This window comes from Arachis ipaensis, chromosome B7 (assembly GCF_059453495.1).
Source record: "Arachis ipaensis isolate K30076 ecotype BB chromosome B7, ASM5945349v1, whole genome shotgun sequence".
NCBI lineage: Eukaryota > Viridiplantae > Streptophyta > Magnoliopsida > Fabales > Fabaceae > Arachis > Arachis ipaensis.
In genome coordinates this window covers 131,029,664-131,056,305 of record NC_142442.1, presented here as the reverse complement: position 1 = coordinate 131,056,305, position 26,642 = coordinate 131,029,664, and the positions used below count along the sequence as shown (strand labels likewise).

General features: G+C 33.9%; 2 protein-coding genes across 2 annotated transcripts; one reads left to right on the top strand and one right to left on the bottom strand.

Moving 5' to 3' along the window:
• Positions 1 to 4,219: 4,219 nt before the first annotated feature.
• Positions 4,220 to 4,993, top strand: LOC148554144 (uncharacterized). The gene has a single exon (XM_088495007.1). It carries the CDS (start codon positions 4,220 to 4,222, stop codon positions 4,991 to 4,993), a length of 774 nt encoding a protein of 257 aa, XP_088351133.1.
• A 4,995-nt stretch (positions 4,994 to 9,988) lies between these two features.
• On the bottom strand, positions 9,989 to 17,178 carry LOC107605914 (LOW protein: zinc finger CCCH domain protein). The gene is made up of 5 exons (XM_016307863.3): positions 16,075 to 17,178; positions 13,234 to 14,065; positions 11,421 to 12,759; positions 11,008 to 11,091; positions 9,989 to 10,765 (listed from the first exon to the last, which is right to left on the bottom strand). Exons 1-5 carry the CDS (start codon positions 16,637 to 16,639, stop codon positions 10,103 to 10,105), a joined length of 3,483 nt encoding a protein of 1,160 aa, XP_016163349.2. The 5' UTR covers positions 16,640 to 17,178; the 3' UTR covers positions 9,989 to 10,102.
• Between the last annotated feature and the right edge of the window lie 9,464 nt (positions 17,179 to 26,642).

Sequence of the window (26,642 nt, the reverse complement as noted above, 5' to 3'; positions counted from 1 at the left end):
GGATGTAAAAAGGCTAACCTTCCAATAAGATATCTTGGCATTTCTTTAGGAGCGAACCCAAGGTTGGTCAAGACTTGAAAATCGATAATTGATAAGGTTGAGGAGAAGCTTAGCTTGTGGAAGAAAAAAGTGCTCAATAAAGCGGGTAAGTTAGTCCTTATTAAATCTGTATTGAATAGCTTGCCGGTGTACTGTTTGAGCCTGTATAATATATCGAAGGCAGTGGCAGAAAAGTTGATCTCGTTGCAGAGAAAATTCCTATGGAGCAAGGAGGAAGGTAGAAATGGTTTGGCGCTAGTTAAGTGGGAAGTGGTTCAAACCCCTAAAAAGGTGGGTGGGTTGGGGGTAGGTGATGCCGTGGTTAGAAACACTGCATTCCTTTTCAAGTGGTGCTGGCGTTTTTCAAAAGAGGAGTGTCTATTATGCAAGAAGGTTGTATGCTCCTGCTATAACTTGAACCCCAATATGATGTTATCAGTTCAGACATTACCTAATAGAGGGGGTCCATGGAAGGATATCTGTCAGTTGAAGTTCAAGGATAGTAATGTGAGAGATAAGATGATTGCTGAGTTGTCTATGAAGGTGGGTGACAGAAGGAGAAATCGATTTTGGGAAGATGTCTGGTTATAAAGTGGTTCGTTAAAGATAAATTTTTCGAGACTTTTCTCTATTTCAAACCAAAGAGGATCTATCACAGGGGATTGTGGGTTTTGAGATGGGTTAGAGTGGATTTGGAACTTCCAGTGGAGACGAGATATATACCAATGAGAGTTAGAATTAGTGGATCAATTGCATGAGACTTTAAGGCCTGTAAAGCTAGCATATGATAAGCAAGACAGAGTTGTTTGGAAGGTTGACAAGGAAGGTATTTTTTCAACTAACTCTTTTGTGCAGGTAAAGCAGTCAGAAACTCTCCCGAAAGATATCACCAGCTACAGTTTCACCAGAACCATATGGAAATGTTTGGTTCCGCTATGAGTGGAGCTATTTATTTAGTTTTCTTTGATAGGAAGAGTAAATACTAAAAAAATATTGCATAGATTGGGAATTATTAGTTACAGTGATAACATGTGTGTATTGTGTAAAAAAGACGTTGAACATATTCACCATTTGTTTCTTGGTTGTGAGTTTACTTAGCAGTTGTGGTGTCAATGACTATCTGAGTTTGGGAGATCGTGGTCTGTTCCGGGTTCACTAAAAAAATATTTTGAGAGTTGGAAATGTGTTGTGAATAGGAAGAAGGAGCGCAATAAGTGCCTCATATGCTTCTTTACAGTTATTTGAAACGTTTGGTTAGAGAGGAACGGGCGGATTTTTAACAATAAAGAAGGGGGTGCAGATGAGGTGTTTCAAAAATCTTTAACCAGTTATAGAGAGTGAAGTAGTTTGGATCCTTTTTGTTGTTGATGACAATACCGAAAATGACATTAGGGATAATTTTCTGTTTATATTTCTTTACAGGTTGATGTTTGAAGTTTAGTTCTTTTGTCACTCCATTATATTGTGTTGAGTTCCTTGTTCAAAAAAAAATTGAGTATTTCTTTCTAGCTGTACATTTGTTTAATCCAGGCAAGCCAAGAATATTGTTGAAAGATGATTTGTGCTACAGTCGTTGCACTTAGTACCCCAAGAAGGACGAAGTTAAAAAGCGTTTATTATTCATGATGTGATCGAGTTGATTAATAATTTCTTTTCGAGGTATTTAAAAAGGGATAAGTACTAATTTTGGTCCCTAAAGTTTTGTGCCAGAATCGAAATCGTCCCTCTTCTAATTTTGGATTTAAAATCGTCCTTAATGTTGCATTTGTATTTAACTTCGTCCTTTCTAATTAAAATTTTTTTTAATGACAATTCTACCCTTTTCATTTCGCGCGAAACGCTTGATTTTTTCACTTGGATGAAAAACCCTTAACGTTTATTACAGCACCCTTTATTCACAACGCTTCGTAAACCAAATCCATTACATTGTGCCCTAACCCAGAATTGGAGAGGATCGTAGATGTTGATGGACTGAAACTGAAGAGAGGAGGCGAGATCGAGGAATTGGAAGGAAGGGACGTGAAGAGTCGCTGAAGCATTACTGATCGGATTTGCGTAGGTATGATTTTCTTCCTTCTTTTCAGTATGGTAGCTCTCGCTGTAGTGGTTAGTGTCGGGTTAGATTAGTTAGGATTTGGTAGTCTGTTTATCGTTGGAATGAGGCCATGTGTGTGGAGAGTAGGGATTAGCATCGGTGTGAAATAGGAAGGTGCGTGTGTTTTATCATTTTTTATGAATGTCTATGTGTTGTTGTACTCTGTTTCAGGGTGTTGTAGAAGACGATGGGTTATTTTAAAGTGAAGGTCTACCATGAAGGATGGTTTACGTATAAGAACGGTCCATTAGAGTATGTGGCAGGAGAAACAACGGTGATAGAAGAGATTGATGGTGATCGGTGGTCTGTATTTGAAGCGTATGCTGAGCTAAAGCAACTTGGTTACGTCGAGGAGAATATTCCATCGTTGTGGTTCAAGGATCCAGTTGTTGAAGACATGGAGAAAAATCTGAAATTGCTTAAAACTGATGTGGATTCCATTAAGATATGTCGAATAGCAGAGTTGAGAGACCATGTAGAGTTGTATGTTATCCATAAGGTTCAGGACGAAGAGATGTTTCCTGATGATGGCTACATTGATGTTGGGGATAGATAAAGATGGGATGGGTGACATTAGTGAGGGGAAAGAGCTGGTTCTGTATGGTGGAGTAGATGAGGGGCGAAAGCAATCTGAACCATTTGCTGCTTACTCTGGGGCAGAGGACGACAATGAAGTTGAGTATGATAACTCTAGTTACAGCGACAGTCTCGATTCGGAGTATAATCCATATGGGGAAGAGGACGATAGTGAAGATGATGTGCACTTTACTGATAGTGATGATAAGCTTGATCCTGAGGTAAGTGGGTTTCAACATGTGAATGTGATGAGTAAAAAACCTAGGGCTGTGAAAAAGAATGCTGGAGCAACTGAGCAGTTTGAAAATGATGAGGGAGGAGACAGTGATGACTTAGATTTTGATCACCAAGTTGGGGCTGATGGGTCTGATTCGGAGCATGAGGATTTCATATTTCCAATTCACAAGCTTCAGAAAGATATGAGTCAATACAAATGGGAAGTTGGCATAGTGTATGCATCTCGGGAAGATTTCAAGGACACTGTAACTGCTTATGCTGTGCATACGACAAGGTCAATCAGGTTTAGGAAGTGTGATTTGCAGAGGGTTAGGGCTGTTTGTTCGGATGATTGTCCTTTTTGGGTGTATGCTGCAAAAATCAGAGGTGAGGAAACTTGGCAGCTACGCAGCATGAACTTGACACACACATGCACACAAGCACACAGGGTGGGGATCTTACACTCGAAATGGCTCGGCAAGGCGTTTAAAAAGAAGGTTGAATCAAATCCAAAGGTGAAAATAAGGGAGTTGGTTTCGAAGGCACAGAAGAAATGGAACTTGACTGTCACTAAATCATTGGCCACTAAGACCAAGCAGATTGCACTTGATCAAATTCAGGGCACCTTCCGAGAGCAGTATAAAAGAATTTATGATTATGGACAGGAGCTGATGAGGGCAAATCCAGGATCCTCAGTTCGCATACAAGTGCAGAGGTCCCCAGATCTTGACAATGAAGCACCAGCATCATCCAGGACCACTTACTGCATCTTTCAGAGGATCTATGTGTGCTTGGAAGCATGCAAGCAGAGCTTCCAGCATTGTAGGGATTTCATTGGCCTAGATGGCTGCTTTTTGAAGACACCCCAGGGAGGACAACTGCTCACTGCAATTGGTTGGGATCCCAATGACCAAATGATGCCGATTGCATATGCGGTTGTGGAGGCCGAGACGAAGGACTCATGGAGTTGGTTTCTAAATCATCTTGCATCTGATGTTGGGCTGGATAAGATGGGAAGATCTACCTTCATGTCTGACCAACAAAAAGTAAGCAAACTTCCCTAATTTTACAACATGAATGACATCCATTCAATTCTCCCTAATTATAATTTCCTTGATTTCATGCGTGCAGGGTTTGTTGCCAGCATATGAGGAGGTTATACCTGGTGTGGATAATCGGTTCTGTGTGAGACACTTGTATGGCAACTTCAGAAAAAGGTTTCCAGGATTACAATTGAAGAAACTGATATGGAAGTGTGCTAAGGCAACTCACTGGAGGGATTGAGAGAGAAACATGGCCGAGGTGAAAGCTGTGAATCAGGAAGCCTATAGGTACCTAATTGCTATCCCTCCTAGGTATTGGTCTAGATCTAGGTTCACCTATAACTCTAAGGTAGATACATTGGTTAATAACATGTCCGAGAGCTTTAATTCTGCCATTGTTGATGCTAGAGAGAAGCCTATAGTCACCATGTTAGAGGAAATCAGGGTTAAACTAATGACTAGGTGGACAGAAAATAGGGAAATTGCACATAATTATTCAGGGACAATCTTACCTAAGATTAGATTCAGGTTGGAGAAGAGATCTAGGTCAGCTGGGGATTGGCGGCCATACTGGTCTGCAGCCTCGAAGTATGAAGTAGTGAACGGTTTAGACAAGTTTGCGGTCAACTTAGGATCCCATGAATGTTCATGTAGAATGTGGCAGATGAGTGGCATACCCTGTGTCCATGCTATCAGTTGCATCAAGTTCAAGGGACTTGACTTAGAACCTTTTGTGGCTGGGTGTTATAAGAAAGAAGCTTACATAAGGTGCTATGACTCAATCATACATCTCTTGAATGGAGTATATCTTTGGGAGAGAACTGCACACCCTGATGTTATGCCTCTCCCCTATCGAAGGCCTAGTCACAGGCCAGTGAAAAAGAGGAGAGCAACTGCTGGAGATGAAGAACAGAGCAGCCGCACTCACCTATCAAGGAGGGGAGAGAAACAAAGGTGCTCTCTGTGTGGATCTGTTGGGCACAACAAAAGCATATGCCCTAAACCTATTGAGGAGTTGGTATGATTTTTAATTTGTCTTCCTTCTATTAATCGGTCTCTCATATGTTATTGCTATCCCATTATAAAATTGTATATGTTTGTGTGGCCCAGCAGTCAAAGAACAAAGGAAAGCAGTAGAAGGGAAGCACCAAATCAAACCATCTAGCTGCCAAGGGAGGAAGGAAGACTGCCTCTTCACAGCCCAATCCCAAGCAATCTGTCAAGAGGAAAGCTGTTTTAGCAACATAGCCACCATCTGCAGCCCAATCCAACAATGCAGCACAGCCAAAAAGGCCTAGAAGCTGGCCCAAGGGGACTACTAAGCCCAAGTGCTCAACCCAACCTGCTCCACAGCCCAACAAGGTTGCCAGCCCAACAAGTTTAGCACTTCCTTCATCCTCATCACAGCCAGCCACCAGAACTCTACCTTCATCTCAGCCTACCCTTACCACATCTTCAAACCAACCTGTTAGTCACTTCTCTACCAGGCTCTCTGGAGCACCTCACATTTCTCCAAAGAAACTGAAGTTAATGGCAAAGTTGCCTCCAAGAAAATGGGGAATGCTTTAGGAAAAGGAAAATGAAAAAATTAGCATCCTATTGTCATGATTGTATTTTGTGCATGTTGTCTTATTTTGGGTTATGTTTCTGTGAACTTTGCTGGGAAAGTGCAGTGTGACTTGTTAGCTCCTTTTTTGGTGATATTTTGCCTATGAGCATCTATGTGTGTTGTACTTGGTTGCTGGATTAGACCAGCCAACCCTTTTGGGATTACCTCTGTGTCTGAAACACTTTTTATTATGTATGTTATTATGACATTTATCATATTCAGTTGAGGTTGTCTTTGATTCAAGTTTGTTATATTGTTAGGAAATTAGTCAGTAGTGGAAAATAGGTATTTACCAAGCAGAAATCAAACTCACATTACAACAACCAACCATGCATACATAATTGTCATTTATACATGTTGAGAACCAATTCAACAGAACACATTCATACCAGGTACATAATTGTCACCTAATAACTTACCATCAAAACACTTTTCACCAAACCACATTCAACAAAACCAACCCTAAAAGAATTTACCAACAACAACAACAGCATCATACCCAAACACCCTTTTTATACCAGGTTCAATGGAATTACACACTTAGGCCTAGACATAGAAAAATTCTGCAGTAGCAGATACAGGAACCCAGCCCACCCAACAAATCCTAACAGAGCAACGACCATTAACTTCCACTCTGCCGCTTTTGTCTTTGATTTCAGGGAGGCAACCTTCTTCTTCATCCTTGCAATTTCTGAGTTTTCCACCTCTGTCTCTGGCTCTGCTCAACGAAAGAAGTTGCAGCCTTCATGCACCTACACATAATCACTGTCTTCACTCTCCAGTCCTCTACCCAAATAACTCAACTCAGAAGAAAAGAAAGAAAAACAAACCCCATAGTAAACACAGTCCCAAAATCTGCGCCCATAGTTCTCCTTCGTTCCTGAGGTTCGCAGCACCGGCCTCTCACCATGGGAACAGAGCAGCAACCTACCATGCGAGAATGATTTGCTTCGAGACGAGATCGAGCTTTCGGCAGCCATGGCGTTCTCCCTCCACGACGTGCACGACGGTGGTGTTGGCAGCAGTTCCAGATTCAAACAACTTGCCCTTATTTTTGGGGGTTAACATATACATTTATATTGCTATTCCCTTTATTTTTTTATATAACTATTCTTCTAACTACCCTAACGATGAAAAGGGCATTTATGTCTGAAAAAATTTTAAGGACGAAGTTAAATACAAATGCAACATTAAGGACGATTTTAAATCCAAAATTAGAAAAGGGACGATTTCGATTGTGGCACAAAACTTTAGGGACCAAAATCGTACTTATCTCATTTAAAAACAATAGAAAATCCTTCTCTCATTCAAACTATTTGGTTTACAATTAGAGCGGGAGTTAAGCCCCACTTTAGTTCCTGAAATTGGCGAGTTGTATTGATTTGGTCCCTAACTTTTCAATTGCCACAATTTGGTCCTTTAGATTTAAAAAAGTGCACCAATGTAGTTTCTCGTGTATCTTTCGTCGTCGGAACTCAACACCGTTAATGGCGTAGCTCAAGCCTTATCACGCTAGACATATTAAAACGACGTGGTATGCGTTTTGGTGCTAAAGAATGCACTAAATGACGTCGTTTGAGGGTTTGAACAATACTAAAACATTATACCCCTCTTTTTTAATATTGTTTAAACTATGAAATGACATCATTTAGTGCTCTTTTAGCATCACAACGTGTACAACGTCGTTTTAATATATTTAACATGACAAGATTTGAATTATCTCACTAATAGCATTAAGAAGAGATTATATTAGTGTACTTTTTTAAATTTAAAAGACCAAATTATAATAATTAAAAAATTAAAAACCAAATTAATATAATTCACCAATCTCAGATATTAAAATGAGCTTAACTCGTTAGAGTGATATACCACAATTAAGCGACACTGTTAGGAATTCAAACATAAGACTTCTGTACAATGTTTGTTGTTGCACCTCTTGAGTGAATAATTGTGAAACTTAACTCCATTCAGTTTGACACATATCATATAAAATAGCTTTTATATGACAATCATATCATTAATTAGTTGATAAAATATTTTTTAATCTATATACTGACATAACATGTGACCTTAAGATATATGATAAGTTTACCAATAAAAAATAAATATAAAACAAATACATTAAAAATTTTAATCTTTTATATTTTAATAATTTATTTTTAATTTATAAATTTAATATATATTTTTAGAATACAAGATAGATAAATCTTATTTTATATTATATTTATTATGTTATTCTTTATGTTGAATATTTTCATTATTTTTATACTTATTTTTTTAATTATCTATATATTTTTCACTCATTTACATTATAACAAACATATGTAATTAGTTTTAGTTTAAAATTTATAATAATCCCGTGCATCACAAGAGTCACCTAAGATAAAGATAAACTATGACATTTTTTTGTCAGGATTATAAATCAGGATTGCTATACATTCAAGTATTTTTTCATCTAAATTTATTCAAGTAATTGCAACACCGATAAAAATCACTCTTATTAAAAGAGTGTCACTACACGTGCTTTTTCTTCTTCTCTTCTTCCGCACTTCTTCTTATTCTTCTTCTCTCCTGCGCTTCTTCTTCTTCTTCTTCTTCTTTCAAATACACGCATACGTCCTCTTCTTTTTCTTTCAAATTCACGCATACCTCCTCCTCCTCTTCCTCTTCCTCACGCATGCAGATTCTTCTTCTGCTTCTCCTCCTCCTCTTTTTCTTCTTCTTCTCCTCCTCTTTCGTTATCGTCATCACCAACAACATCAACATTTTGCTAATGGATTATTTTTTCAATCGAATTGAATGGAATGCAATTGCTGAATTGAATTGAATTGACGCATGTGTTTTGAATTGAATTGATAATTTCTAAATTGTACACACAGGTGTTTTGCATTTGATTTTATATAATGGATAATGTTCTGTTCATTTAGTACTATACAATTATTTCACCTTAATAACGTATTCGATTCATTATGCAGAAAACTGTTTTAAATTTGATTTTATATAATGGATAATGTTCCGTTCATTCAGTACTATACAATTGTTTTACCTTAATAATATGTTCGGTTCATTATGAATTGAATGGACATTGAATTTAATTGAATTGATATTCTCTAAATTGCAAACACATGTGTTTTGAATTTGATTTTATATAATGGATAATGTTCCGTTCATTCAGTACTAGACAATTGTTTCACCTTAATAACATGTTCGATTCATTATGAATTGAATTGAATTGTTTTGAATTGAACGGACGTATGTATTCTGAATTGAATTGAATTGTTTTGAATTGAACGGACGTATGTATTCTGAATTGAATTGATAATTTCTAAGAGGAGAAGAAAGAAGAGGAGAAAAAGGAAAGAAAAAAAAACCTACGTGTACAAATTTGAAAGAAGAAGAAAGATGAGGAGAAGAAAAAAGGAAGAAGAAGAACCTGCGCAAATTTGGAAGAAGAAGAAAAAGTACAAGAAGGAGGAAGAGGAAGAGAAGGAAAAAGAAACGGAGAAGAAGAAAGAGAAAGAGCGCGTGATTTAAAAGGTTACAACTTACAACAACTTAGATAGATTTGAATAAAGATTTTACTTGGATATAGAGCTTTATTCTTTATAAATAAGCTTGTAAAACTTTAAACCCTTATTCTTAAAAGAAAAAATAGAATGACAAATATAAGTTTAAATTTTAAATACAAAATGTGTAAAAAATCTTTAATCAATTTAATCTTTAAGTAATAAATTTAAAAACTAATTATTTTTCCAAACAATACACAATGAATTATTTGTATAAAACTCTTCTGTACTGACAGTATATAAAAAAATAAATTATTTGTGTAAAACTCTTGGCTACTATTAGCATATGAAAATTAAATTCATATATTAAAATGAAACCAATGAGGTTATGAGCCTAACTAAACCTAAAAACCAGAAAATAAATGTCAATTCATCATTAATCATTAAAACAGGAGTATTATTCGGATAATTAAAGGAAGCAAGGTAATTTTGTAAGCTTGGGAAAAGAGACTAAAAATTATGGACGGCAAAAAACCAGACCCCTATAAATACAAAAATAAATTCTCTCTGATTCAATTGATAGGACATTTAATATTGTCAAGTATAACCTCTTATCATGTAAAACCAAGAAAAAACATATAAAAGAAAATATTCCATGCTAAAAACCCACTTTGAATTGAAAAAAATCAATAAATAAAAACTCCATTCCCTATACCAGCTAAGATTTTATTTGAAAAAGGTTCTGTAAATGCATGAACCATGAGAACCGTAATCTTAGTGCATTTATGCAAGAGGAGAGAAACTCGGCGGAAAAAAAATACTTCATGTAATGCTCATGGAAAAATTTTAAATAGGGAGAATGCAATGCAGACACATGCATGCAGGGCTCTTCAAAACGCCATACTAGGGGAACAGGAATTGCATTTCCTTTTATTTTCTCGCTCAAAATAGAAGCAACATAAAAGGGGATGAAATAAAACCTAATGGATAAAAAGCAATAGAAGATAAAGAAATTGTCTCAATGTGTACTTTCAGGAGAATGATGTATCCGGCTTAAAATTAGCGACTCAGACTCATTTGAACCGGGCATCAAAGCATCACAAGCTTTGGGAGACCTATCCTCAAAATTTAAGGGATTAACCTTTGTATCATCAAAGCTCAGTTTTTCATCTGCACAATGGGCATCAACAGATTTAACTTCGCTATTCATATCATCACCATCTTCAAGCAAAGTGGCAGTTGGCTGAGCTTCATTCTCAGATGCAATGGAGTGATTTTCATTCGCATCTCCGGAATGGGCATTATCAGAGGTGATTTTTTCCTCTTTTTCACAGGAACCAGCTAAGGCTTCTTGGTTCTCATGCTCTGCAGATGGACCAGACATGCCAGTGTTTAAAGAGTGGGTACCGTCATCATCTTGCTCCATTTGACTGCTGGTATTATTGATCTCTTCCAGATGCTCCTTTGGAGAAGAAAGGATTTCTACTTTCTCTTGTTCTTCTGTCGGGATCGGCATATCTTTTGTTCCATCAGAAGCTGATACAGAAACCTGCCTATCCTCTAAACTGGGAATAGGAACCGACTCATCCACTTGCATCTGGTTGGAATCGGCAGCAATATCTACCTCATTCCCATTAGGCAGTTTCACCCCCCTCTGCTTCTTGTAAAGGTCTATTGCTTTCTGCAAATTCAAGAATATGTTCACCCATCAAGACTAAGAATTTAATATTTATGGATTTATTGGGCTTAACAAAATATAAGTTATGATGCTCAACTTCATTAAGACAAGGCTAACTTCTAAAATATAAGTAATTTCTATAGTATAGTAAGTTATACTGTTCAAACACTATGGAGAAAACAAACATGAATTCATTAACAGACAATAAAGGCACACAGAATTGTATCAGGTCAAGTAGATTATACCTGGAAGATAGAATTATCAATTACTGGGAAAGGAAAATGCCTTGATATAGTGGCTGAATATTTCAGTCGTGCTCCAGAAGCATTCTGTCAAATTGGGGAAACTAATGATGTCAGGGAAGATTTATTGCATTTATGATAATAAAAAACAACAGCTTCAACTGGTATTTGTACCAGTTTGTGGAAGTGACATCCTCGACACCCCCCCCCCCCCACCAAAACACACATGCACACACCCAACACCCTCCTTTAAATAACTAAATAAATAAAACCACTCAAATTTCATATTTATTTGTCTTTAAGTTTGAAGAACTAAGATAACAGTTCAAACAGGCCTCAGAACACAACCACCTACCACCCACCACACGAAAGATAAAAAGGTCAACTACGGCATTAGTTTTCAAAAGAATTTATACCTTCAAGGACAGTTCTGTACTAGCATCTGCATCAACCGGTGCATTCTTGTTAACATTTAGAGCAGACATACACTGGTCATACAAATCTGGCTGAACCAACTCCACTGAAATGTCAAGCTTGGAAAGGTAGAAACGGCTCAAAAGAGAGGTATTGTCACTTGGTGTTGGTGTTGAAACATCAGGCACATTTTCAAGACCAGCCGTGTTCACAGTAACTTTTGCTGGAGAACTGAGACTGGAAAACTTTGTCCCAGGAGGTTTCTCATCAAATTCATCCTTGTTGGGTTCATCATGAGACATCTGAGTAGTCTGATCAGTCAAACCATTATCAATCAGGGGTGGACCTGATTCATCTTTGCAGGCTGGGGAAGGCAACTCCTTCTTCGAGTCAATATTCTGTTCCTTCCAAGTCTCCGAACCAGCTTCCCATCCGTGATTATTTGTTGAATGTCTATTCCTGTCCCAATCAGAACCACCGTACATGTGAGGATCATCTCTGAAGACACCATTATTACCATCCCATCCATGCAAATGAGCAGGTCCGGCTCCATCCATCAAATTCTGCCACCCAAGTGGACGCAAGTGACCTGGAAATCTATCAGCATCAGCAATATGGTAAGGAATGCCTGCATGGTTAACCTCCATTCCAGGCCTAACACCAAAGAGAGGCTGAGATGTAAACTGTGGCATCATTGCTTGAAAACCTCCATGTGCTGGCCCAGGTGGGAATGGAACAAATCCATTCGGTACAGGTGAATTCCAGTTTGGTACTGCCCTCCATGAATTGCCACCATGCAATCTTCCAAAACCAGGCTCACTACTTCTTCTGTATCGATTATTGGAGTTATCTCTAACATCATCATCTAATGAACCCATATATGGTCTCTCTAACGCAGCCCTAAAGGCAGGTGCAGGTGGAATCATTGACGAATTGCTTTGACTGGTCCTTCCATATAAAGATGAGTCTGCTTGAGATGGCTCATCCAATAGTGATTTCTCTACAGTCGACTCCCGACCAGGTCTATCATCATCAACACTGTTCTTCCTTCCACTTTCATCAGTTTCATGATTTCGCTTAGCATTGCTTTTATTAGGATACCTGCGCTCAATGCTTGTAGATGAAGGAGATCTTTCCCTCAGTCCCATGGGTGAAACCTTGGCACTAGAAGACCTTTCAGTTGGCAGGTCTCCTACAGAACCTTCATCCATTTTATTGGGTTTTTCCATTAATTTGTATTTAGGGCCTCTCTCTGATATCCCAGAGTAAACCTCTCTTGAGCCTTTGGTTCTCTGTTCCATTGTTAAGTCCCTATACTTTGAATCTTCACCACTTGCATTTCTGAAAGATGAAGAAAATGGAAACCAATTACAATTGATTCCCCTTATTAGAGTTCCATAAACAAAAACAAAAGTTGGTCACATCAAGAAAATTTAAATTGTGCAAGCAACATTTCAACTGTGACCGACAAACTCAGGTTGATCAGTTCCCCTTTTGACAACGTCATGATTATTTTAAAGCATTTGTCATATTTAAAATGATAACTGTCAACACCAATCGCCAACATAATCATTAAAGAAAATGTAATCACAGGACACATTTATTCAGTAAAGCTTCTTTGGAGTATGACATCTCTTTACCAGCACTGATGATATAACACTGCTTTCAAAACAGAACTACCCAAATAACCTCAAGGGGTAAAAGGAATAGAATAGTACATATGTGGGGACGGAATTCCAGCTAAAACACTACTGTGAACATTGGCTTAAAATGTTTCAACCAAAAGATTCAAGATAAGTAAGCCAGAAGCAGTACCTATGTTCATCCTTGCCAATGTGCGTGCTAGGTGATCTGTGTCTATTGCTAGTCCCAATTGAATCAGGATGAGTTTGCCGAGGTTGGGATCTTCCCCTGTCTACATCAGAATCAGCTTTACTGCTGCTCAAACTCCTCTTCTCAGCATCAGAATAATGGCTCTTAACAACTCTAGATTTAGAATCAGTATAACCATCACGATCATCCAAAGTTCTTTTCTTTGTCCCACCCTCTTTGCTTCTGCCAGTTCTGTCATCCACATGTGACCCATCACGATCACGGTGACGATCATGGTCTCTGTCTCGTTCACGATCCCATTCCCAATCTCGATCTCTGTCATAATCACGATCTCTGTCAAGATCATAATCACGATCGCGATCAGATTCCCGTTCACTGTGACGCTCACGCTCACGAACAGATTCTGAATCACGGTCCGCATCACGATCACGATAATGGTTCCGGTCACTCTCTGGAAGTTTGGTTCTCTTTTGTCGTGATTCTAAATTATGCTTCTCTTCCCTACCATGTTTCTCATCAGATCTAATGCTATTATGATCTTTTGAAGGGCGCTCATCTCGTTGCTTTTCATGTCGATGTTTGTTCTCCCTGTCCATCTCATCCCTATACTTGTCTCTATGTTTCTCATCTTTTCTCCTATCATCCTTCTTCTTTCCATCTTTGTCATCTCTAGAGGACAAATGCCTGTCATAACCATCCCCAATTTCATCTTGGTGCTTATCACTATCACCATATTCATCCCTTTTCTTCCTCATTCTCCTCTCAAGCTGGTTATCCAATTCAGGACTTTGCAGATCATCTATTTTCATTGAGTCTGCAATAAGGCATAGCCACATAGAACAAAATAAGTATTTAAATAACCACAGAATTCACATCCATAACCATAAATATCAGAGGATAAAGCTTGTTTGCCATCATTTTGTTGGTGCAAAGTATAACATTGCTAATCCCAAAGGTTCAATCGGGCAACAATTGGTTCCATGATGTTGCCAGATGTATCCCACATGATATTATTCAATTTAACTGATGTATGAAATACGTAAGTTCTTATTGTTAAACTTGCAAGTTCAAAACAAAATATTTACTGAATACCAATCATGTTTTCTGATGCACAGATGGGTAGTAGCACAAAAAAGATTTAAAAAAATAGACATCTATTTGAATACAACGGTCTAATAACTTGAACAGATTACAAGGAAGACTTTGACTCCCAACACCAAGAAGTTGAACCAGACTCATCAGATATTTCTCTGCGTGGCCAACAGATTTTCACAATCAAAATATTCAAAAGAGAATATGCTAAATTTTTTCCTTCTTTTTTTGGTATATCAGGAATAAAAGTTGGTATTTTGTGAGCATCTTTAAAAGCACTTTATGCTTGATTTATTACTTCCATAAATGAAGGAAAACGAATTTTTAAAATCAGCCCCACTAATTTATGGCACATTGATAGAAGGTAAATGTGATAAAAAGAGATAAGCAAGACGACATGAAAACTCAAGGAAAAAACAGAGCAAGTATACAGATTGTAGAAACATTTAAAACCACATTATTCGAATAAAGCTTTGAAGAGTCTCTTAAACCAGACAAGAATATTTCCCTAAAGAAACCAAGGATGAAGATTCAATCCTATACCACAGGAGCTCTAAATGTAATAGTGTCTTGAGCAGTGTGCTTCAAGAAAATATACCAAAAAGACCACAAAATGCTCATTACTGGAATAATTGCCCTACTTACAAGCTAAATAGGTAAGATTCACTCTTATAAAATTTAAATTAAAAAACAAGCACAGCAGTAAACGGGCAACCACAGGTTCATTTAAGCGAAAACACAAATCAGATTTAAACTAATGCACAAAAGAACTGTCACTCATAATTCAAACAACTAATTTTATGCATATAGGCAAAGTAACCACACAATCATCTGAGTTCATTAGGCGAAACCAAGTTTTCCATTAAGATTGGAGATCCAGTTGTACCAAAGATCAATTCAAATCCACCAAAACATCAGATAAAGCAAACTTGCAGAGGAAATATTACTTGGATGATATATGGATCAGTCTGACAACTGATACATGGTAAAGAATTCAAATCATCTCAAAAGAAAAAAAATGGGACCAAAATATTATGTGCAGCACCCTGGATTGAATTAATACTTAACTGAAAAAAATTCAAAAGAATCTCTCTGTAATTGAGGCACAGCACCATCGAAATATAATATCACTATTAATATTCCAATCACTATATAACAATTTATTTTTATATTTTTGGATACAAACTAAATAACTAGAAGGAAACCTGGATTCCAGAAAAACATAAACACACAAAATGAGAAAGAATGTGAGGGACATCTTCACAAATTCTACAGTCACTTTCCCACAACCCTTTACAAGAGAAAGGAAAATCTGGAACCGGTGGAAAAAGTAGAGGAAGACAAGGGTAAGTTTGTGGACATATGTATGGGAAAATAGAAAAAAGTGGAATTTGATGTTTAAAGTAATGCTGTCATTAGCCGCTAGAGAAAATGGCAATATCCAATTCCTGAATTTTGCTCACGATCTTTTAACCTTTTAGGCTGAGAGACGCCAGCTATATACCCAACGGGTTGCTTATAAATCTACACTTATTGAATCACTCAACCTTTATCTAAAAGCATAACAGACAGACACACACAGCTGAAAGCACAAACACAGTTCCGGAGAATGAGGCTAACCCATCTTAAAATGATTGTAACAAATGTGCTTCAGTCCAAATGACGTGACATTCGTAACAATGCAATGAAGAACACAAGCAACACAAACCAGTTAGTTCCAAGTTACCTTACCATTATTTTCAAACCCATGCTTTGGCGCGCGCTGTTCTTCCTCATCAACCGAATCCTCGCTCCTACCTTCTCCTCTGGACTTCCTCTCCTTCTCCGACCACCCTTCCCTGCTCTCTCTCCGCCCCGAAGACGAATCCTTGTGCTTCCCTTCGCCCTTTCCACTGCTTTTCTTTCCCTCCTCGCCCTCTCCATAAGCTCCCACACTCCCATCCCTCCTCCTACTTTTCGAATCTCCCGACACAGCCTTTGACTTCCTCGACCCCTCTCCGCGGTCATCATCGCCTCCGTTCCACCGCTCTCCCCCTCCACCATCCTTGCGGCGCTTCGAAGATGAAGCATACTCGTCGGAGTAATCCCCGTTGCCGGAGCCGTGAACTTCCTTTCCGTCACCTCTCGAATCCAGCCTCCGCTTCTCGGCGGAGCTTGAATCCTTCGACGGCTTGATGGCGGCGCCGTCGTCCTTGCTCTTCCGATCCTTGAAGCCAGAATCCCTCTCGGAGTCAGAGTACTCCCTGGCGTCCCTCGAGCTGTGCTTGCTAGATTTGTGTTTTGAGCTGCGCGGCATCGCGGAAACCCTAATTGGCGAACTCGAATCGAGAGACTCGAAGAAAAAACCGAGCGCAGAAACCCTAATTTCTGAGTGAAATCAATCGAACGGTTGACAGAACCCTAATGGCGAAACCAGAAATAAATGGAGGCTAGAATGTTCGATAACCAGAATGGATCGGAGAAGAAATGAATGGATCCGAATGTGAGCGAAATTACGCGATGGTACAAGAAAGAGCGAGGGAGTTTAGGGGTTAGGTTAGGGTTAAGTACGAAACAAATGTTGATTGTGTTGTTTGAAAACTGTTTGGAAGAAACGAAAATCGAAACAGACTCAGAAGTGCTCGCGCTCTCTCTTCCTCTCTCTGTTTTTTTGGGTTTTTCTTTTTCTTTTTCTTTGTTTTGTTTATCAAGTGTTAATGAGACTCGGAGGGGACCTTAGCCTTTGGCACTGGGGATAATTTTGTGCTGACAAGAATGGCCTCGGCTGCTTTATCTTATACCACTGGTATCCCTGTGCGGCGCTAGTGTGTGGTTTTCTTTAACGTGCTGATAACTAGGTCACGTTATTTACAGCCCAATGGTCATCTTGTTTTGTTTAGTGCGCTTTTGCAACGTGTTGATTTGATACATTAATTTATTGTGATTTAAATTTTTTTTTAAAGTTTTATATGATTAAGACTTAATAGAATTTTCAGAAGTTTAACTATTATTTTCAAAGTCTCAATTTTTTTAAATTAAACTTGTTATTACTATCTTTATGAGGATATTAAAAAGTTAATTAAGTTTATAAAAAGTCTAATAGACTTTATTTACATAAAATTTAGATAAAAAATCCAAATTTTAATAAGTTAATGTGTAAAATTAGTATGTCATTTACAAAAATTAGTTCAGAGACTAACACGAAGTATTATTAAAAATTTTGGATTTAAATTGAGTCAATTGAAATTTTAAGCATTAATTTGAGTCCGACCTCAAATTTTAAGGACAAATTGAATATTAACTCATGTAATATGTTTTTTTTAATGTTATTACGCTTAATTAGGTAATATTTTAAAGTTTATTTTTATTAGTATATAATATCTTTTAAATATGATATATAATTATTAATTTTATAATTCTATATTTTTATGTTAGTTAAATTTTTATATTTAATTAAAATAATTAAAAATAATTTAAAGTTTAAATTAAAATGAAATCAAGCATCTGAGTACTGAGAATTTTAAATTAATTTTTTTGATATATGATCTTATAAATACTTATGTGACATTTTATAGAACCTAAAATAAAATTAAACTAAAACTAAATATTAGAGATGTGTTTGCAATATTATTTTTGAAACGCGAAAATCTATATATTCTATGTGTATTTCGAATATATAATTTTTCAATAAATTGTGCCAATACAATATATTGAGCAATAATAAATACAACGACAAATGGTATAAAAGAATTAATTCAATTTGATACATAATCAGAAAGAAAATACTCATATAATAATATTTTTACATAAAAAAATGACATGGTAAATTTTTAGATAATTAGTTAAATATATTTAATCAAATATATCAAACTATCTAATGAATTAAAGTGTCATTTTTATATAAAAATATCATTAGAGTAGTATTCACCTAATCTTAATATTAATTATCGTATTCAATGTTTTTTTTTTTGAAAATATTAAATATTTTCCGTAAAAAACGGGTGGATTGAAGATTTATTATTTAAAAAATAATTATTAAGATTACTATAATTTTCAAAACAAACATGATTTACATGAATGATGAGAATGTACATCTAGTATTTTATGGGTTTGACCTGTAAAATCAATCTTTTAGAATTAATTCAAAGATTTCAAGACATAGAACATGAGAAGTGTAATTCATAAACCTCTAGTAAGAGCATATATGGGCCGAATAAAATCAATTTGTCTTTATTCAAACTCAACTCTAACTATGAGCTAGATCTATTTTTTAATTCTAATTCTTAGATAATTAGTTAAATATATTTGATCAAACATATCAAACCATCTAATGAATTAAAGTGTCATTTTCATATAAAAATATCATCAGAATAGTATCCACCTAATCTTAATATTAATTATCGTATTCAATGTTTATTTTTGAAAATATTAAATGTTTTCCGTAAAAAATGGGTGGATTGAAGATTTATTATTTAAAAAATAATTATTAAAATTACTTTAATTTTCAAAACAAACATGATTTACATGAATGATGAGAATGTACATCTAGTATTTTATGGATTTGACCTGTAAAACCAGTCTTTTAGAATTAATTCAAAGATTTCAAGACATAGAACACAAGAAGTGTAATTCATAAACCTCTAGTAAAAGCATATATGGGCCGAATAAAATCAATTTGTCTTTATTCAAACTCAACTCTAACTATGAACTAGATCTATTTTTTAATTCTAATTCTTAGATAATTAGTTAAATATATATTTTTTTTTTGGTGACTATTAGTTAAATATATTTGATCAAACATATCAAACCATCTAATGAATTAAAGTGTCATTTTCATATAAAAATATTATCAGAGTAGTATCCACCTAATCTTAATATTAATTATCGTATTCAATGTTTATTTTTGAAAATATTAAATGTTTTCCGTAAAAAACGGGTGGATTGAAGATTTATTATTTAAAAAATAATTATTAAAATTATTTTAATTTTCAAAACAAACATGATTTACATGAATGATGAGAATGTACATCTAGTGTTTTATGGGTTTGACCTGTAAAACCAGTCTTTTAGAATTAATTCAAAGATTTCAAGTCATAGAACACGAGAAGTGTAATCCATAAACCTCTAGTAAGAGCATATATGGGCCGAATAAAATCAATTTGTCTTTATTCAAACTCAACTCTAACTATGAACTAGATCTATTTTTTAATTCTAATTCTTAGATAATTAGTTAAATATATTTGATCAAACATATCAAACCATCTAATGAATTAAAGTGTCATTTTCATATAAAAATATCATCAGAGTAGTATCCACCTAATCTTAATATTAATTATCGTATTCAATGTTTATTTTTGAAAATATTAAATGTTTTCCGTAAAAAACGGGTGGATTGAAGTTTTATTATTTAAAAAATAAGGGTTAAGTATGGTTTTGGTCCCAAAGGTTTTCAGCCAAAATCGAAACCGTCCCTCATCTAATTTTCGATTTAGAATCATCCTTAACTTTTTTTTTCCGTATTAAAATCGTCCTTTTTATTTTTTTTGGACAAAAATACCCTCACCACTACCAACACAATTACCTCCTCCACCACCACCACCACCAACACCAACACCACCACCACAACCTCCACCAACAGCACCACCAACACCACCACCAGCACCAGCACCACCACCAACGCCGCCGCTGTCCCCTTCCCCCATACCCACCTCCCCTCCCCTCCCCCTCCCCGTCTTCCCTTCCCCAACCCCTATCCCACCCCGCGTCCCCTCCCCCTCCCCGTCTCCCCCTCCCCCTCCCCGTCTCCCCTTCCCCCACCCCACCTCCACCTCCACCTCCACCTCCACCTCCAAGAAACATAGAAAATCAACACAAATTTAACACAGAGAAACAGAAAATCAACAAATCAACACAAATTTAACACAAGCAAAACTGGCGATGGGTGGCGGTGGCTATGGGCGGACCGGCGATGGACTCCTCCCTTCCCTCCCGCGTTTCCTTTTCCCCCACCTCCAACGCGTTTCCTTTGCCCCCTCCCCCAAAACGCATTTTTTTATTTTTTATTTTTAAATTTTTTTTATTAAAATAGGGGTAGTTTAGAAATTAAATTAAAAATTTTATTTAAAATGACGATTTTAATTCGAAAAAAAACGTTAAGGATGATTCTAAATCGAAAATTAGATGAGGGACGGTTTTGATTCTAGAGGAAAACTTTTGGGACCAAAACCATACTTAACCCAAAAAATAATTATTAAAATTACTTTAATTTTCAAAACAAATATGATTTACATGAATGATGAGAATGTACATCTAGTGTTTTATGGGTTTGACCTGGAAAACCAGTCTTTTAGAATTAATTCAAATATTTCAAGACATAGAACACGAGAAGTGTAATCCATAAACCTCTAGTAAGAGCATATATGGGCCGAATAAAATCAATTTGTCTTTATTCAAACTCAACTCTAACTATGAACTAGATCTATTTTTTAATTCTAATTCTTAAATAATTAGTTAAATATATTTGATCAAACATATCAAACCATCTAATGAATTAAAGTGTCATTTTCATATAAAAATATCATCAAAGTAGTATCCACCTAATCTTAACATTAATTATCGTATTCAATGTTTATTTTTGAAAATATTAAATGTTTTTCATAAAAAACGGGGTGGATTGAAGATTTATTATTTAAAAAATAATTATTAAAATTACTTTAATTTTCAAAACAAACATGATTTATATGAATGATGAGAATGTACATCTAGTGTTTTATAGGTTTGACCCGTAAAATCAATTTTTTAGAATTAATTCAAAGATTTCAAGACATAGAACACGAAAAGTGTAATCCATAAACCTCTAGTAAGAGCATATATGGACCGAATAAAATCAATTTGTCTTTATTCAAACTCAACTCTAACTATGAACTAGGTCTACTTTTTAATCCTAATTCGGTCATAAATCCAATAAAACTTCATTATTTTCGGACAAACAATTATACTAGCTAAAAATTGGTCTTTTGTTTTCTTGTAGAGTAATCCAATTATTTTAGAAAGTATTAAATGTTTACATAATAGACCGGTGGATTGGAGATTTATTATTTAAATAATTTTTAAATTACTTTCATTTTCAAAACAGACATGGTTCACATGAATGATGAAAATGTGCCTCTAATGTTTTATGGATTTAACCCGACAGTTTCATTATAATTAATTCAAAGACTTCAAGACCTAGAACATGAGAAGTACAACCCATAAGTCTCTAATATAGGTGTATATGGGTCGAATGAAATCAATTTGTAATAATTCAGATTCAATTTTAACTATGAACTAAGTCTATTTTTTAGATTTTAACCCAGTCCTAAATCTGATAAAACTTCATCATTTTCGAACCACAATTATACTAGCTGAAAATTGAATATTTTGTTTACTTATAAATTAATCCAATTATTTTAAAAAATATTAAATGTTTTTGTAATAGACAGCGTGGATTGGAGATTTATGATTTAAATCATTATTAAAATTACTTTAATTTCTAAAATTGACGTGATTCATATGCATGATGAACAATGTGCATCTAGTATTTTATGGATTTGACCCGTAAAAATAACTCTACTAAAATTAATTCAAAAATTTAAAGACCTATAACACAAGAAATACAACCCATAAGCCTCTAGTAGGAATGTAAATGGGTCGAATGAAATCAATTTATCTTAATTCAGGCTCAACTTTAACTATGAGATAGGTCTATTTTTTAGATCATAACTCGGTTTTAAATCCAATAAAACTTTATCATTTTTGGACTACAATTATACTAGCTGAAAATTAGATATTTTGTTTTTTTAGAGTAATTTAATTATTTTCGAAAATATTAAATGTTTACGTAATAAACAACGTGGATTGGCAATTTATTATTTAAACCATTATTGAAATTACTTTAATTTCCAAAACAAACATGATTTTCATGAATGATAAAAATGTGCATTTAATGTTTTTAAAAAACGGTTTCGTTAGAATTAATTCAAAGACTCGAAGACCTAGAACATGAGAAGTACACTCTATAAACCTCTAGTAGAGGTGTATATGGGCCAAATAAAATCATTTTATCTTAATTCAGACTTAACTTTAACTATAAATGGGGTCTATTTTTTAGATCATAATCCAATTTATATTTGATCAGACATATCAAACCATCTACTGAATTACAGTATCATTTTTATGTAAAAATATCATTAGGGGAGTATCCACCTAATCTTAATATTAATTATCGTATTCAATGTTTATTTTTGAAAATATTAAATATTTTTCGTAATAAACGGGTGGAATGAATATTTATTATTTAAAAAAATATTTATTAAAATTATTTTAATTTTTAAAACAACACATGATTTACATGAATGATGAGAATGTACATCTAGTATTTTATGAATTTGACCCGCAAAATTAGTTCTTTAGAATTAATTCAAACACTTCAAGACTTAGAACACGAGAAGTGCAATCCATAAACCTCTAGTAGGAGCATATATGGGCCGAATAAAATCAAATTTTCTTAATTCAAACTCAACTTTAACTATGAACTAGGTCTATTTTTTAATCCTAATTCGGTCATAAATTCGATAAAACATTATTATTTTTGGATCACAATTATACTAGCTGAAAATTGGTCTTTATGTTTAATAGGCGGGTGGATTGAAAATTTATTATTTAAATAATTATTAAAATTATTTTAATTTTTAAAACAGACATGATTCACATGAATAATGAAAATGTGTATCTAATGTTTTATGGATTCAATCTTTCAATTCTATTATAATTAATTCAAAGATTTCAACATCTAGAACATAAGAAGTATAACCCATAAGCCTTTAACAGGGGTGTATATGAGCCAAATGAAATCAATTTGTCTTAATTCATACTCAGCTTTAATTATGAACTAATTTTATTTTTTAGATTTTAACTTGATCTTAAATTTGATAAAACTTCATTATTTTTTGACTACAATTATACTAGTTGAAAATTGGATCTTTTGTTTACTAATAAACTAATCCGATTATTTTCGAAAATATTGAATATTTTCGTAATAAATGACGTGGATTGAAGATTTATTACTTAAATAATTATTAAAATTATTTTAATTTTTAAAATTGACATGATTCACATGAATGATAAAGAATGTGCATCTAGTATTTTTTGAATTTGACCCGCAAAAACGGTTCTATTAGAATTAATTCAAAAACTTCAAAATCTAGAACACGAGAAATGCAACTCATAAGCTTCTAGTAGGAATGTAAATGGGTCGAATGAAATTAATTTGTCTTAGTTCAGACTCAACTTTAATTATGAGTTAGATATATTTTTTAGATCATAACCCGATCTTGAATCCAATAAAATTTTATCATTTTCAGACCATAATTATACTAGCTGAAAATTAGATATTTTGTTTTTTTAGAGTAATCCAATTATTTTCGAAAATATTAAATGTTTCCGTAATAGAGGATGTGGATTGGCGATTTATTATTTAAATCATTATTAAAATTACTTTAATTTCCAAAACAAACATGATTCACATGGATGATGAAAATGTGCATTTAGTGTTTTTATATATTTGACCCACAAAAACGATTTCATTAGAATTAATTCAAAAACTTCCAGACTTAGAACATAGGAAGTACAATCTATAAACTTTTAGTAGAGGTGTATATGTGCTGAATAAACTCATTTTATTTTGATTAAGACTTAATTTTAACTATGACTTGGGTCAAATTTTTGGATCATAATTCGATTTATATTTGATCAAACAGATTAAACCATCTAATGAATCACAATGCCATTTACATGTAAAAATATCATCAGAAAAATATTCAACTAATCTTAATATTAATTATCATATTTAATGTTTATTTTTGAAAATATTAAATGTTTCCGTAATAAACGGGTGCATTAGATATTTATTATTTAAATAATTATTAAAATTATTTTAATTTTCAAAACAAATATGATTCACATGAATGATGAAAATGTACATTTAGTGTTTTATGGATTTGATCTGAAAAACCAGTTCATTACAATTAATTTAAAGACTTCAAGACTAAGAACACGAGAAGTGCAATCCATAAACCTTTAGGGGTATATATGGGTCGAATAAAATTAATTTGTCATAATTCAAATTCAACTTTAACTATGAACCAGGTCTTTCTTTCAATCTTAATTCGATCCTAAATCCAATAAAACTTCATTATTTTCGGACCACAATTATACTATCTAAAAATTAGTCTCTTGTTTTCTTGTAGAATAATCCAATTATTTTCGAAAATATTAAATATTTTCATATAGACGGGTGGATTGAAAATTTATTATTTAAATAATTATTAAAATTACTTTAATTTTCAAAACAGATATGATTCACATGAATAATGAAAATGTGCATATAGTGTTTTATGAATTTGACCCGACATTTCCATTATAATTAATTCAAAGATTTCAAGACCTAAAACATGAGAAGTACAATCCATAAGCCTCTAACAGAGGTGTTTATAGATCGAATGAAATTAATTTATCATAATTCAGACTCAACTTTAACTATAAACTAAGACTATTTTTTAGATCTTAACCCGGTCTTAAATCTGATAAAATTTTATCATTTTTGAACCACAATTATACTAGCTGAAAATTGGATCTTTTGTTTCCTAATAAATTAATCCAATTATTTTTAAAAATATTAAATGTTTCCGTAATAGACGGCGTGGATTGGATATTTATTATTTAAATAATTATTAAAATTACTTTAATTTTAAAAATTGACATGATTCACATGAATGATAAAAAATATGCATTAGCATTTTATGAATTTGACCCAAAAAAACGGTTCTATTAGAATTAATTCAAAGACTTCAACACCTAGAACACGAGAAATGCAACCCATAAGCCTCTAGTAGGGATATAAATAGGTCGAATGAAATTAATTTGTCTTAAGTCAGACTCAACTTTAATTATGAGTTAGGTCTATTTTCTAGATCATAACCCAGTCTTAAATCCAATAAAATTTTATTATTTTCGGACCACAATTATACTAGCTGAAAATTGGATCTTTTGTTTACTAATAAATTAATCCAATTATTTTCGAAAATATTAAATGTTTCCGAAATAGACGGCGTGGATTGGAGATTTATTATTTAAATAATTAATAAAATTACTTTAATTTTTAAAATTAACATGATTCACATGAATGATACAAAATGTGCATCTAGTATTTTATGAATTTGACCCGCAAAAATGATTCTATTAGAATTAATTCAAAGACTTCAAAATTTAGAACACGAGAAATGCAACCCATAAGCCTCTAGTAGGGATGCAAATGGGTCGAATGAAATCAATTTGTCTCAATTCAGACTCAACTTTAACTATGAGTTTGGTCTATTTTTTAGATCATAATTCAATCTTAAATCCAATAAAACTTTATCATTTTCGAACCATAATTATACTAGCTGAAAGTTAAATATTTTATTTTTTTTTAGAATAATCCAATTATTTTCGAAAATATTAAATGTTTTCGTAATAGACGACATGGATTGGCGATTTATTATTTAAATCATTATTAAAATTACTTTAATTTCCAAAACAAACATGATTCACATGGATGATAGACATGTGTATTTAATGTTTTTATAGATTTGACCCGCAAAAATGATTTCTTTAGAATTAATTCAAAAACTTGAAGACCTAAAACAGGAGAAGTACAATCCATAAATTTCTAGTAGAAGTGTTTATGCGCCGAATAAAATCATTTTATTTTGATTGAGACTTAACTTTAACTATGACTTGGGTCAATTTTTTAGATCATAATCCGACTTATATTTGATCAAACATGTTAAACCATCTAAGGAATTATAATGCCATTTTTATGTAAAAATATTATCAGAAAAATATTCACCTAATCTTAATATTAATTATCGTATTTAATGTTTATTTTTAAAAATATTAAATATTTTTCGTAATAAATGGGTGGATTCGATATTTATTATTTAATTAATTATTAAAGTTATTTTAATTTTCAAAACAAACATGATTCACATGAATGATGAGAATGTACATTTAGTGTTTTATGGGTTTGACCCGTAAAATTGTTCATTACAATTAATTCAAAGACTTCAATACCTAGAACACGATATGTGCAACTTATAAATCTCTATTAGAGGTATATATAGACCGAATAAAATTAATTTGTTATAATTTAAACTCAACTTTAATTATGAACTAGGTCTATTTTTTAATCCTAATTCGATCCTAAATCCGATGAAACTTCATTATTTTCGGACCACAATTAT